The sequence below is a fragment of the Micropterus dolomieu genome, linkage group LG12 (assembly GCF_021292245.1).
Source record: "Micropterus dolomieu isolate WLL.071019.BEF.003 ecotype Adirondacks linkage group LG12, ASM2129224v1, whole genome shotgun sequence".
NCBI classification, from domain to species: Eukaryota; Metazoa; Chordata; class Actinopteri; order Centrarchiformes; family Centrarchidae; genus Micropterus; species Micropterus dolomieu.
The window spans coordinates 14689574-14705036 of record NC_060161.1 but is presented as its reverse complement, the minus strand read 5'-3'; the positions used below and the strand labels follow the sequence as shown (position 1 = coordinate 14705036).

Below are 15463 nucleotides of genomic sequence, written 5' to 3'. Positions count from 1 at the left end.
GATACTCATAAACACCCAGTTTGGGAAAAAACTATAAAATTGCTTATTTAATTATTTATGAAACACATCTTTTCTCTGAAATGCTCTTTGAAATCCATACTTTCAATGGGCAGCCCTGTCAATTGTTGATAGCAGTGTGTAAGCCAAGAGGGGCTGCAGTAACTCATACATCATGAATACTGTTTTGGTCCACTAATGTGTATAAACAAGAAGCAGAAGAACTCTGATAGTTTTCTTTAGGATAATTATTACATTTCACACCTCTATAATAATGTTCCTCTTACATACATTTATGACATTAATGGATTTTTTAAGGCTTAGATATTATTATTATTATTATTATTGTACTTTGTATGTTGCTTTACTATCTACAATAAATGGGGTAAAAGTTGATTTGAAATGGTTGAAATTTCTCCTCCAGTTGGAATCCATCAGTGGAACTGTATTTTCTTTAAACTGGAAAGCTTCAAATAAAACAGTATTTTTATTTTAATTTGCTCCACCTCCCTGCCTTAACTTTTCTCTATGTGCAGCAGAAGCCTGTGCTGTGAAACAATAAGAGGAGGCAACAAACCTCAAAGTACTTGTTTTTATGTCCGAGATGAGGCAGCAGCACCTCTTACATTGTCAGCCTCAACATGAATATGCTTGATATTCCATCAGCATATAACACATTGTCATCCATGAAGGTTATTGCCAACCTGGCTGTATTATGTTGTTGCTGTGGATGTGGTCTGTCTGTTTAGGTGACAGTGTTGATGTGTTTCTTTGAAATGGGTCCCAGCCCTCTCAATCAATTTTTTTGTGTTTGTTTTTTCTGGCTTTATTTTATTTTTTTTCCCTCCATTTGTTGCAGAGAGCACATCTGTTGGACAACACAGAGAAGCTTGAAAGGTCATCACGGAGACTGGAGGCCGGCTACCAGATAGCAGTAGAAACTGGTACGTATTCTGTTTTTGGATTGGGGTTGGGAAGGTGTGGGGGTTCAAGATAGTGGTGAGGATGAGTGAGCGACAGCAAATTGTCTTGCTCATATGCGAGGTGGGTGGATATGTGTGTTTGTGTGTGTGTTTGGGGGGCTCGAAGAAAAAAAAACTCTTTCCTTGACGCCTGATGACATTCTCGGAAGCACATCAAAGGCAAGCCAGGGAGGGAGAGAGAGAGGTGTACAGGCGACAGATCGGGCGCCGCTTCTCCTTGCTCTGCTCCTGAAGAAAATTCGTGCATCGATAGTGCTGTGTGTGTATGTGTTGTGTATGCGTGTGTGTTGGGTGGGTGGTGGTATGTTGTGGGGTTTTTTTTGGTTTTTTTTACACAAACAGACAGGGGGTCTATGAAAATAAACAACGTCAGCATTCCTCCTGAAGTTCTTAATTCAGGAGTGCAGAAGGAAGAAAAAAAACATAATATCACTTTCTAAATAAACCATCCAAAAAAACGCACAAACTCCTTTTTTTCCCCTCATTATCAAGGATGGTTTTTATCTTAAAATAGGAAAAAAAGCTCATTGGGATCTTAAATAGATTTAACCAGTTAGCATATTTTTTTTCCTTCCTGTCTTCCTTCCTGACAGTCACCACATTATTGAGGCAGAGTGTATTCCTCAGAGATGTATCAAAGCTCATTCTTGAAGTATCAACCAGCTTTCTGTGGCTTCCGTTGTAGTTTTGAAAAAGTTTGTCAATTTACACTATAATCGTGGGGTGCCTGGCGTGTGCGACATCGACAGATTTAATAATTCAAGTCAAGGAAGGTTCGCACACAGACCACCAGCTTTTGATGTTCTCTGTAACTTGCATTCACAAATTCATAAATACAATCTACATTCTCTGCTTAAAAATGTTGATTCAAATGCCTCACATGATCCTGCCGTTACCCGGGTTTCTCGACTGTGTGAAATTCTGCGACAGCCGCCAGGTTTTTAATTTTACCCAGTCGTATCATTCACTAGAGTGGATCGTTTTTTTATGTTTCCCCTCACAGCTGGGTTGGTGTTAAAGAAGTGGGCCGTGGCTTAACAGTGTTCAGTACCTACTGGGCTCGGCGGTTTCGCCCGCTGTAGTCGGCCACATGCCCCTTGACCCTGTGTCACTGGTTGCCGTCTCATCCGCAGTGTGTGCGGCTAGCTAAGAACAATGCTCGTTTATCCTGGCTTGGTCCCACACACTTGGCTTGGTCCACACCAGCTGGGGCTGTGTTTGTGTTTTGGTGGGGAAGCTTCGCCCTGCGTCTTTAATCCATGACCCCTTCCTTTACTGTGCTGTCGATACCAACCCTCCGCTCAGATGCACAACCTGAAATGGCAATGTCTCCAGGTCAAGCAGGGAATACATTTGCACAAAGAACATAGATACACAGGGAATATGCAATCCTCCACCAGACTAATTACTATATATGCCAAGCTCTCAAATTCAACAAACACACTGGGCACAAACATTAGGTTGCCATATTTATCCACTGTTTTATAAGGTTTGACAACAGGGTTTTCCATCTGATCCCAAATTCAGTTTGGTCTTTAATTTAGTGTTGTTCACCCATCTCAAACTCTATATATCTTCTCTTGTGGTCCCACAACGGCTCGTCACAACACTTCCCAGACATCTTCATGAAATCCTGCACTTTTTAGATCACAGTCCTGCAATAGTTCTTAGAGTGTTGAGACACAGTACACTGAGGACTGGGATTTGTCTTTTTGCAAACACTAAACTGTTTATTTTTATAGTCCAACAAAAGCTCCATGTATTGTAGTTCCTTCTCTTTCAAACCAACAAATGCAAAATAATAAAAAAAAATCCAAGAAGTGCGCTGCGTTTTATTCATGCACGTTATAAAAATTGCATTGGCAGTTGTTGAGGAATAAGCTTTGAGTTTTAAAACACAGAGGTGTGGCACCCATAGACGTTAAACAAGAGTAATTAGAGCGTTAAGTGTTTCTCCAATCAGACACTCTAGTCATACTGTAAATACTCTTTTTGCCAAAAACCTCAACTCTCCTCAGACATCTAAGTGGTGCTTTTTACGAAGAGCAGTTTAGCGTCGTTATTTTGCAGTAATTCAAAGTTGCATTCTTCATCCATAATGACACAGTAGCCCTTAAGAACTGTAATTGACCAATGGGGAAAGTGGAACAAAAAGATTTTATTTCAAAGAGATAGATCCTGAACAAAGAAATGGCGTAGAAACTCAGCTTTGTCCCCTTTTCTCTTTAGCGTCGACAATATATATCTCTTAATGACCAGGAACAAAAAAGCCAGGATGCTTCTGGGTCACATTTAAGGGAAAAGAGAGAACTCTTAGTTCTAAGAAAAGATGAATCTTCACACAGTACATTTTATCAGATTTGAGCTTTTTCCCCTACCATTCTCAGTGTCTCCAGTGTATTTAGTGAAAACAAAGACTTGCCAAAAGCAGTGAGAGCCCTCAGAGAGATATAGGGGAGAGTCTTTGGACATGCAGAGCTATTTACCACACGCACCCTCAAGAACCAGGGTCCTCTGTTTGTCTCATAAATAAAGTATAGAACTTCATTAGTGAAGAGCACTGACTTAAAAGCCCAAGCATAGCAACAAGCAGACATGGGGGCTAACCCAGTTAAAGAGGGCCCTAAATAAAGAGGGAGGGCATGCGGTTAGCCAATTTAAAGACATTTGAGTCAGGGGCATTTGAAATGCCCAAATGTGGAGTCTTGACTGATGTTTAAATCAAAGACATGCCAGATAGTCCTTCCCTCCACAGTTGAAACGATTTTGAATGATTTATGATTGCTTGTTTGGAAATAAATAGCATGTCAGATAGGACATCTAAGTTGCAATGATTAGCTATTCCACCTTTTTGATTATTATTCATTGAGGGAGAGAGAGTTGAGTTTTACATACTGACTGACAGTTCATACAAGACACAGCTTAAAAATGTTCCATCAAACCCTTGCTGAATTTACCAGTTATGGTAATAAAACTCCACTGTTTGGTTTACCAGCATCACTCTAATAAATTAATTGCTTCAAATTAAATTTGCTTTGTTGTGTCTGTTGCATTTGCTGATGGCACTGTAAATGTGAGGATGGTACTGAATTTAACAGTAATTGTAAACGTAAAAGTAAACTATTAACTTGGAACTGTGGTCTCATTGTAGCAGCAGTAGTTTTATGTGTGCTTGAAGCTTTTGTAGTTTGCTTGCAGATACATGACTCATGCAGGTATAATGCAATTCTGAATTTTTAGATTTAATTTTAAAATGTATTTTTACAATAATGAATGGATGAATTCATCTCTGAAGCAATATTTTCAAATTGTAAGACTCAGTGAACCAACCGGCAAATGTGGAGTGAATTTACTTTGAAAATTCATCCCCCTTTATACTTGTACAATTGACACAAATAACTTTGCAATGCCAGAAAAATGAGCTCCTGAAACAAAGACAGAGACAGACAAAAGCCTTGCTACTCTGCATTTTAAAGGTGGCCAGCAAGAGAAGAGAGAAGACTTCTTAGGCGAGTGTTCTTGGTGGTTTAGGGGCCTGTAATCAATCCTACAAAATGAAAACAGCTCATTAGGGATTGATTTCAGACGCGTTTAGATAAGCAGAGAGGGCTGGGGCTGGCCCCCAGGGGCCCCAGCCTCTAGCCCAAAGTTCACACCATGCCAGGTAGAGAGCAGCACCGCAGGCTATCAACTTTATTAGGATGGAGATAAGCTGATTAGACCTTGTCAATCAAAGGTGCTAGTGACTCAATCATGATCCAGGGGACTTTTCTTTCTGCCTCTCCCGTTTTCTCTCTCTTCCCACTCTCAAATCTCCCTCTCTTTTTTGTGATAAATCATTGAAGCGACCAACAAAGTGGCAGCCATCGCTGGGCTAAGCTAAGCAGCCCTGCAGTTGTCACCAAGGCAGACGCGTGGGGACCCTGTGATGATGTGACGACTATATTAAAGAGTACATCAATTTGTTTTAGAGCAGTTTGATTTTCGACTGCAGTGGTATTAAAAGAGAGGGGGGGAAAGAGGGGAGGGCGAGAGTGCCGGCGTCATCGAACATGATTCCAGTGGCAGAGCAAGGGGTGCTGGGACAGCGAGAAATAAATAGATACATGACAGAGTGACGAGAAATAAATAAATATATTTTTGTAAACATAAAAAAAAAATCTTCATGGCTCCCTTTTGAAGCAGAGTGTGGCTTTGAGTCTAGCTGAGAGTCCATGGGCGCTGGAGTGGCCCAGTAACACAGCACACGTTTGTCCCGACTCTCTATCTCTCCCCTTCCATCTTCGTCTCTTTCTCTGTTTCTCTCCCACTTGCTTTATTTCTCCCTGTTCCCTCTAAAGATCAGACTCGATGCTTCTTTTGGTGCTGGGCCACCAAAGTGGCGCTCGCTCCTCAAATCCATAAGCAAACACTTAGAAAATTACATAATCAGTTACATTTATGAAGCCCAAGTGATATTTTAAGCAGAGGCTATAATGAGCTCTTGTCAAATGTTAAATCATTCTTTAATATTTACAATATTTGGTTAATTCAGAGCAATATGAACTTTTTTATCATGTTATTAAAAAATATTTCTACAAATTAAAATCCTACAAAAAATAAATGTTTTTATTGGAATGGACATTTCCATTCCCCTAAAGGATTCAATATAAATAATACCCACAAGCAAACCAGTGTTTAATTATTTTTGTTAATTCTCATACTTTTTACCAGATCAATTTTAAATAGTTTATATTATTAAGTTGAAATTTTGTGTGACCTGCTAATACACCACAATTTGATACTTGGTGTTTGATTTTTTTTCTGTCACTACAGGAATGATGTGTGATATATATATATATACAGTTTGTATGCAAGTTAATATTTTTCTTATTAACATGAAGCTGAATCTTTTCTCACTTCTAATTTTAGTTTATTCTCTCTGTTCTACAATGTACTTTTGAATAGTGAAAGGATCTCCTTTTCATTTTCATTTTTTGCTTAAGTGAATTTCCTTTACGTATAACATAATTTTTTGTAGGTTGATACAATCAGCATGTTGTATTGTGTTAAAAAGGAATTTGAAGTTATTTAATAATTGTTTGATTACTGGAGCCGACAGTTGGGACTTACACAGCTTGACATTACAGCTGAGGAGAAAGGAGGCCTTTTAAAAAAAAAAAATACATTTAAAGGAAAACGATGTTATTCTATAGCTATTTAAAAAGAAAATAATTATTAAAACTGCTCCCAAAATTTTTCTTGAAACCATATTTCCTAAATATATATTCTTCAGCGCATAACATCTCGCTCTCAGAAAATCTAGCCGTGGGTGAGCTGTTTATCGGTAAACCCCCGGTGGATGAAAGGCGTAGCAATAATGATTTTTTCTTTCCTAATCGGACCTTGTCAGCAAGGCGTCTTATCGTGGAGAGGAAAATGACACCGATCCTATCGAAGAGCCTGGAGTCCGAGTCGGCGGCGTGTGTCCCCCCCAATCATGGCCGGCCGTGGCCCAGCCATATCTAGCGCCGCCACAAACGGCGAGCTACGCTTTTTTCATGTGGACTTCAAAAACGTTGCGAGTCATTAAAATTGCACCCGCGTTCGGCAGCAGGGATCAGCCGCTCTGGAGCGAAAATGGGATGTGGGAAGAGGAGACTCGCTAAATGTGTTAATTCCATCCTCACATGTTTAAGGCTTAATTTTAATCTGTTTGAGGGAGGGGGAGGGGTGGAGGGACGATTGGAAAGGGGGGCGGGAGGGGCAATGAGAAAGCCTCGCACTGCAATAAATCGCCATTATCTTTGACACCCTAGGACTCAGCTGTTCCAGGGATTTGGGGGTCCACTGGCAACAGTGTATATCGTAGGGTATGAAAACACTGTTTACGCTTGAACTGCGGTAGCTAAGGTGCAATCACCAGTTTCAGGCTGCACAGACAAAAGGCCTTACGTGCACAATGGCCAGCTAGCATACATACCCTCAATAGAAGAGCTGAACCAACAGACTCGAGTATGTGTTTGTGTGTGAGTGTGCGGCTGTTTCCCTGTGTGTTCATGGACAAGTCTGTTTTTCCCTGTGTATCGACAGGTGTTGTCGCAAACATCCAAATATTAGCTTAACTTAAATGGCACAACAAAGATGTGTAAAATTAAATGAACCTTACACCAAAGATAGATGCCGATTAAAAATGTCCTGACTGAATAATGCTGTTTCAGTTGAGTCCATCAACTACTACAGCAACTACTAGCCTCATTGTGTCTCTCTGTTAGGTCTGCACAAGGTGTTAGCTAGCATTAATACAATTATGAAAAAAATCTAATAATTAGACCTTTAGTCGGTTATTAGCTTGAACAAGCCTCTCAATATAATGAGACTCTTGGAAGTAATGATCTGACTAGAGCGCTCATTGGAGCTTTCATGCTTAGTCAAACACGAGGCAACATTGCTAAGAGAAATGTTGGTTTTCCATTTTGAAATTATGCTTACATTGTTAAATAAAATCCTAACTTTGTAAGATGAGACAACGGCATTAGTATTGTTCACTGAACACATGCAATCCTACAGCTTGGTCAACATTTCTCAATAGCAGACCATGAAGAATGTCCCCAACTATGGTAAATATGTAATTTTTTGTGTTTCACCACACTCCACTACACTACAGATCAATCTTGTAACAATACATTCTGTAAAAAAAAGACCATTTCTGATTTCAGCTTTGATTAATGCACAGTGTCACTTAGTAATAACCTTGAAAATGAAGTCATTTTGGCAGAGTTTGTAAATTGGTCTATATTCTCAATCAAACCTCATCCAAATCATTTATTGATATCATCTAATCCTTATCTCAAGATACGAAACACCCTCCAATTGCTAGATAGTGGTATGCCACTATATCTTAAAAGACACCTTCGTCTCAACCTTAAATCAGGTTTTTTATTCTTTCTATTTTTAGGTTACAATAACTAAAAAGATACCCCCTGCCATCTTGCATGCAGAAGAAAAAAGTGTAGCATTGACCTCTGGCTGACACAGAGAAGGCTGAGGGTGGGTGGGGTGGGTTGTGGTGGTGTGTGGGGGGTGGGGAGTGGAGAAAAAGAAAGCAGCAGAAAGCACGACAGAGTGGAGAGAGCTAAGACAACAACTGTGAAGAGCCGCATAGGGTTAAAGAAAAACTGTTTCAGAAGGAAATGGGAGACAAAAGCGAGGACTTGGAGCCCCCATGGGCGCTTTTAAAGAGCCGCTACATCTGAGGCGCTGAAATATTAAAGGGAGAACCAAAAAAATAAAAAATAATAATTAAAATAGTGAAATAAAGTAAAGGAGTGGCAGTGAGAGAGAATTGTGCCACCTTGTCACCCTAGGATGTATATCAGAAATATTGATGAGAGTGATGAGAATGACTCATAGATGACAAGAGGATTAATGTCAGTGAAAACCCCTTAAAGGAGTTAAAAAGATTTATCAGAGTGAATGTGGATAGGCTGTATAGAAACACGAGATCGATATGTTAGGAAGGAGATGACTGTAACAACCACATTTATTTTTTTTAAAACATTTTCACTTGTTTACAAAAACAGTCCCCAGGTTTTCAGTTGACCAGTAACCACCCTTACATGTGTTCTCATTTACAGTGTAGTAAAGTGGTGACCATCTTGTTTATAAAGAGGCAAGCTACTACAAAGCACTTAATAATGACAACTACCATTAGCAGTGTGTCTTCACAGTGAGTCTTCTCCTGTCAAGCTGGCAGACATAAATGGGCTTTTTAAAAAAATGCAGATTCAACAGTTTTAAGAAAGAAAATTGTTTAGGGCACAGTTGTGCTAATACTGCTTTTCAACATTTTCCTTTTGCTTTTGCTCATAGCCATGTAAAATGGCATTGGTAGTTGTTAAAAATAAAATCTGTGGATTTCAGCCACATACCTGTGATGCATCATGGCATCAGTAGTGATACTTTAACAGTAACTGTATTTTGTAACAGTATTTATTGAACGTGATTAATGACTTAATTTTCATTTGTTTGCGTTCAGGTGAAAACACATTTATCACAAATAATAGAGTATTACAATGACAACTCTAATATTTAATTCATCTGTGAGTGTAAACTTTTTCAGATTAGGATACTTACCTCACACTGACCCTAATGGCACAAGAATGAACTCAGAAGAGAAGGAAAACCTTAATCACATTCACAGTGCAGTTGACAAAGTGTGTCAGAATTAGCAGTAGTTAGCAGACAGTCTAAGGCAAAGTTACTAATAGTAGCTTGCTACCCAGCTGACTGCTGATGTCATTTTAATGTAAGTAGTCTGCTATCATTCACTTACTATAGATAAGTTATCCAAAATGTATTTTTAGGCCTATTCATTGCTCTAACAGTAAAATAAAATACTTGGAAATACATGGAAATAAGTAAGAAATAATAAGTAATATTTGTTTTCTGAACCTAAATGCGGTGTTCACCAAAACATAGAAGAAATTAGGTCTTCTCTTGCCCTGTACCTTTTGCCCTCAGTCCAAGTCCAAAATTTTAGGCATTCTTGCTTTGCAGTTTTCTCTTAATGGTTGTCACCATAACAGTAAATATAACTTTTAAATGTCTGCAGTGCCACCATATCCATATGAATTTTTTGTGTTTATTTTGCCTCCTCAAAAAGTAATCAATCACAACCTTATCATAACCATTTTATTTTAGTTAAAGGTATGCACATTCAACTTGTGTTTCTCATAGTCATGTCATTCTCAAGCCAGTATTTGAAATGCACACTGGAGATTTATGAATTATATATTGCAATAAACTAATTTCTTGTTAAATGTGTTTATGAAAGTTTTCTGGAAAACCATTTAATACTAATACTATTTAAAATACTTGGACATAACGCATTTTGTTTGTTAAATTGTAGATACAAGTTTTACACCTGTGGATGTATGGTTGATTATAGCAATAGATGATAGCAAGAACAATCACACAACAGTAGTCACATTACATCTGTTAATGTGGTTTAATAAAAATGCCAATATGTTTTAAGTCATAAGATTACTGGGTTTGAGTAATCAAGGGCATTTTACTGATTATTATATTATTGTTACTTTTAAACAAGGTATTATAAAGAAGATATTAGCAGATTATTTTCAAAGTAACTTTCCCAGCTGGGGACTGCATTCGAAGGTCTTTGAGGGAACAACCTAACAACAACAATAACTCCTTTTTAGCTTAAGATGGTGTAGCTTCCACTTTGTTGTCAGAGTCATTTAGTGAATGCACTGTGTGTCAGTTTTGTTATACTCACACAGATGTTTTTCAGTCGCACAGATAGAGACCCTGTAGCCTCACGTCTGCAAACTGCAGTGTGGCACCAAGGCTTATATTCTTCAGATATAAACTACCTAGTCTAAATCTAAAAAAGTACAACTGATCATGATCCCAGCAACAGTAAGTGTTGGCTCTAGCCGTGAGGAAAATATTTGATCCCATGCTAGAAAACCATATAGGGCTAAATGCAGTCATTAGCTATTTATTAATCTGCATCTTCTATAGAAGTTCCCTGTGTCTCCCACCCTGCAAGACACACAATTATACTGTACAAACACAGTGAAGCACATTAGCCATCTCCGTCTGTCCTCGCTCCTCTTTTCCTCAGTGGTAGCCCCAAGGAGCACAACCCCCCTCCCCTGTCGGAGGAGCTTCCTCCTTGGCTGTCCTGTGCCCATCAGACAGGGTGCCCGCCCGTTTAAGACACCCAGGGAACATGAAACGGAGCCGGGCCGAGATGTCAGCTGGTTGCCCCATCTGCCAGTCAGTGGGATGGTAAAGCTTTTGTCCTGGGGGGTAACCTTAGGACTACTCTGCATCCTGCTCAAGCGCGTTTGTGTACGCACATGTGTGCGTGTTGCTTTGGGACAGGAGACTCTCCTTCACAGTTCTGAGCAAAGCTAAGCCACAAACAACATGCTGACATTGCCTTTGTTAATTTATGGGTGACTTGTGTGCACATACAGGATTGTCACATTTTGGCCAAAATGACCAGTATTTAAATTTGGATTCTCTGTTGTCAGATCAGGGCAAAAATAACTGCTGTGTTTATCATAACATTTTGAATGTATAAGTCTCAAACAATTGTCCTCTGTTGGATTGAAGTTAATTGGTCTCATTTTAGATCTACTCACTTCTTATACATACCACAGTAGAGCACTCATCAGAATTTTAAATTGCCTGGAACTTGTCTCTATCCTTTTTCTCTTCCCCTGTTAAATAACATAACCTTGACAGTACAAACAGTTTGAATCTCATATAAATGAACCAAGGCACTGAGTGAATGGAGGCTGGCCGACTGGTTGAAACGAAGCACAATTCCACTCATGTATTCTATCGTTCGGTAGATAGGCCGCGCCCTTGAGCTGCTTTAGGAGGGAGGCGCCGCTTGTTCTCACTCAGTAAGAAGGTGCTGAAAGGGGGCCTCTGTGCATGCACGAATGCACGTACATAATCCTTTGGACGGGTCTATGTGAGCCCAAGAGTTCCTAAAAAGAAAATACACGCAGACAGCATGAACTTATTTATTTACCACTGGGTTATGCTTTTGTAGTTTTGCCTGTCAAGGATATCAGCACAAGTTAATATGTGTGCTTTTGCGTGTGTGTGTGTGTGTGTCTGGATGTGTGCTTCTCCTAGTTATATGTGCATGTCTCACGTGCTTTGCACCTCACTTGTTTCAGGCTCAGATAAAATGTGATTTATAACAACAAAGTCATCCCTTTCCTGTGCTGTAATCATTTTTAGTCAACTTTGACTGTTGACTGCCATGTAGAAAGCTTCCCTAAAGTAGTAGTAGTTCCCATTCTCACATCAGTCAGTCTCACCGCATGATGTATGTACTGTAGTGATAGTCCTGAAGGGCTGATGTATGCACAGCTCTACACCAGCAAGTCCTCTCTGAGCACATCTATGATCTTGGGTTACTCAATCATCAATCAAGGCCAACTGCAGCGTACTGTACTGTCGCCCATCTTTTAAAGCTCAGTTGTGAAGGACTGGCTAAGATGGCCTAAGGGACACTTTCCTTGGTCTGGCCCATCTCAGGTTTGATGTGAATATGGGCGTAGTTATGACTACACACAGAACAGAGTTGACGCATTGATGTAGACTTTTTTAAGGTTTTGTGAAGGCCACCTGATGTGGGGATGTTTATGTTTTTTCTGAGAATTTCGCAGTATTTTTGGCAAACATTTTTCAGTAATTTGTTTGACATTTCCCCTGCAATAATTCTTGTCATTTTCTTTCAACTGCATAATCTAGGAATGGAAAATAAATGCAAGAGGAAATTAAAGCTACAATTTCATAAAGTAGAAGCTTTCATTTTTATATCTAGTATTGTTTTAAATGTAATATTTTCTTGCAACACAGTGAGATATTTAAATGAACATTTATTTTAAGTAACATCAGATAAAGATATAACATATTCCACCATTTGCTATCTAATACCAGTGTGTATTTCCATATCATAAGAAAAAGTAGTTGTGTTTTAAGAAACAAATTTGCAAAATCTTGTGCAGACATTGCATTGATAAAATTGTATTTGCCAAATTGACTTCATTCAAAATGAGGCTTACCTGGAAAAATGCAAAGCCAAAATTTCAGACAATATGGACAGAGGGAGAGGACAAAGAAAGCAGTGCCAGGAAACAGTGCCAGAGAATCAAAAAGAAATATACAGAACATTTTATTTCTCCACAAAGCTGCTCGGAATTCATTATATTATCCAGAATGGCCATTCAGAACCATATGATATTGAAGTGATAGAGTTGCATGCCAGTTTTCTTGTGTGCTTGAAGTGAGGTATTGTGCTATTTTAATGAGCTGTTTAGACTAGTGGCCGGTTGCATTTGGGCTGTAACAACCAGTTCAATGAATAAATTGTTATTGCCTCTTAAAGGCCAGATGTATGGAATTCATGCAAATTTAGAGCAAAGGGAAAATGTGTGTGTGTGTGTGTGTGTGTGTGCGTGTGTGTGTGTGTGTGTGTGTGTGAGAGAGAGAGAGAGAGAGAGGGTGTCTTGGAATAATTGTATTCCAGATGTCCTCCTTTCATGTAAACCACACACACACACACACACACACACACACACAAACCCTCTAAAAGGACAGAACAGATGATGGTGATGATGATTAAGATCTTAAGCATATGGAGATATTGTGTTGGTTTAGTGTGTGTGTGTGTGTGTGTGTGTGTGGCTGTGGTATTTTTTGAGCATTTTCTGCTCCCTCAGTCTTCTGTGACAGGTTCACCCATCTCTCCTGGGGAGGCCTTCACTCCCAATTTAGACGCAAGCGTCGTCAAGTGACAGCAATGGCTCCGGCACCCTACCTTTGCAGTATGACTACAGTTAACTTAACAAGTCTCGATGTGTGAGCTCCATCTTTTGATGTAATTGATTTGAGTGGTTTGAGCATCTTTCTTGCGGAGAAGTTGAAATTTTTGGTAGATCTGTCATGACGAACTTCAGAGGGATGCAGGTCATTTCTGTCACATTTTAAACATTTTAGAAAAAAAACGTATAATCTTTTATCATATTTCACATAATCTGAACTCTATTGTTTGTGCTTGAATGTCCGTCATAAAAATGTTGTGCCTCTGTACGCCAACCATGGTATAGCACTTCAGAAAACTCATAGTCATGAGGATGGACGTGTGTACTCTCTCTAAACAGGAGCAGAGCAGTAACACAATCCAGCTGCTCAAGCCTTCTTCTTGTACAGTGATCATAAATGTCAACAGCAGAACAGTAATCAAAGAACCCTCTCATACAAAACTGTTAGGAAGGTGGTCATTGTACAAGCAAATCTTATATTTCTACATAATGTCTTTGTTGGACCTTTCGTGGTTTTTTTTTGTTGATGAGATTCAAGTACAGTGTATGTATTGTTTGTTGTTCTTGTCTTTCATGTTTGTACTGCCTTTGCAACAGCTTAAGCTTGGATACATCTGTTGTGATGTGAGGAAAGCCTTTATTGCGGTAAAATGAGCACATCAGTGCAGTATACAAAAACAAAAGAAGTGCATTAAACTGGTTTATAATATAAACAACAGTCAAATAATGTAGGTAGAACATTTTTCTATTTTCAGGGATTTGAACTGAAATAAATGAATCAGTAGAATCAATAAATATTGTTTTAATAAATAAACACTTAGTGGATTCATCTTAAATTCTCTGATGACCTTTAATTTTGTTTCCCTGTGCACCATACTCCTGTAGCCTTTTAAAAATTATCAAATATCTATGAACTTCAAGTGCACGAGTGTCTTCTAGTGTACATGTTATCACATGTGTGCCTCTGTGTGTGTGTTCGGGGGGGGGCCTGAAGTTGTATTGAGTGACAAGGGTGTGCGTCTTGAGCCACCTGGATTTATTTGGGCCAAACAAGTGGGGCCCATGTCTGTCTGGGCAGTGGGGCCTCAGAGCCACGAACAGAAGGTGCCTCCTCACAACTCACACCTGAGCTCCTCCCAGCCTGGGACCAACCAACCTCTCTGTCTCTCTCTTATCGCTCTCTCCATCCGTGCAGCCTCTTCTCTCTCTTTCTTTCAGTACCCTCTGTATCCTCGCCACTTCTCTCCCAGGCCATGGTGTGGCCTACTTTTACCTCTCCCACTCTGGGCCCTTTGATGTTGACTATGTTGGCTATTTCCACAGATCATGTGTATGTTTGGAAATGGCCCCTTTGCTCAATCCTCATTCTGTTTATGAATATACATTTCACAAACAGGATATGTAGTTAATGGCCTACAAAGAGAACCATTCTCTCTCATGTATTAGCTGTGCTTATCACAGTAAATGATGCTAAGGTTTGCAGTGAAAACCACTCTTCCGTTTACTTGATTCTCTCCTTTCTTTTTCAGTCACTGCTGAGTTTGTTTCCCTTTGTTGTGGATGTTTTTTTCCCCCTACGAATCTCCCAACTCCGTTCCTGGAAAAGAAGCATTATTCAGGGAGGAAATGTGTGTTTGCTTGTCTGTTAGAATCTTTTTCATTTAGTCTTGAAGTGACAGGGTGTGAAGCTGGGTAGGCGTGTGCATCTCAGAAGTCAAAAGCACAAACACTAACAAGACACCAAGTTGGCTGCTTTATTTTTGAAGGTAAAATCGACTCAAAATCAACAAGATTCATATTCCTCTGGTCAGTTTGGCATTGTATCAGAGAATTTTGTCACATGATATCAATGTATTTGATTTCACAGAATCTTGGAGATAAGACTTTAGCTACAGAGAACCATTCAGAGAGTCCACATTGGCTCAGATGGAATGACCTGTATGAATGCTTTAAGTGCAAACTTGTCACCTGACCTTTGATCCAAAAAGAAAAATAGCCAGTACTTTATTTCTTGATGGTGAAATTCAGTCTTGAACTTTGAAGGCAACTGGCTTTATTTTTCCATCGGAGTGATATTTTGTGTGTAATGTTTTTTTTTTTTTGGGGGGGGGGGGGGTTTTTGTTACG

The 15463-nt window shown here is 39.4% G+C and overlaps 2 protein-coding genes across 8 annotated transcripts in view; one reads left to right on the top strand and one right to left on the bottom strand.

Annotated features, from left to right (window-relative positions):
* Positions 1-15463, bottom strand: part of naa40 (N-alpha-acetyltransferase 40, NatD catalytic subunit) — a 181026-nt gene that overhangs the window by 37052 nt on the left and 128511 nt on the right. The window lies entirely within an intron of this gene.
* vti1a (vesicle transport through interaction with t-SNAREs 1A) overlaps positions 1-15463 on the top strand; it is a gene marked incomplete at its 5' end in the record, with an annotated part of 111063 nt that overhangs the window by 27858 nt on the left and 67742 nt on the right. For all 5 annotated transcript variants that reach the window (XR_006827533.1, XM_046065132.1, XM_046065131.1 and 2 more), the window contains 1 exon segment: positions 857-941. Coding sequence is in view for 4 of the 5 variants with exons in the window: in XM_046065132.1 (XP_045921088.1) it covers positions 857-941 (85 nt within the window).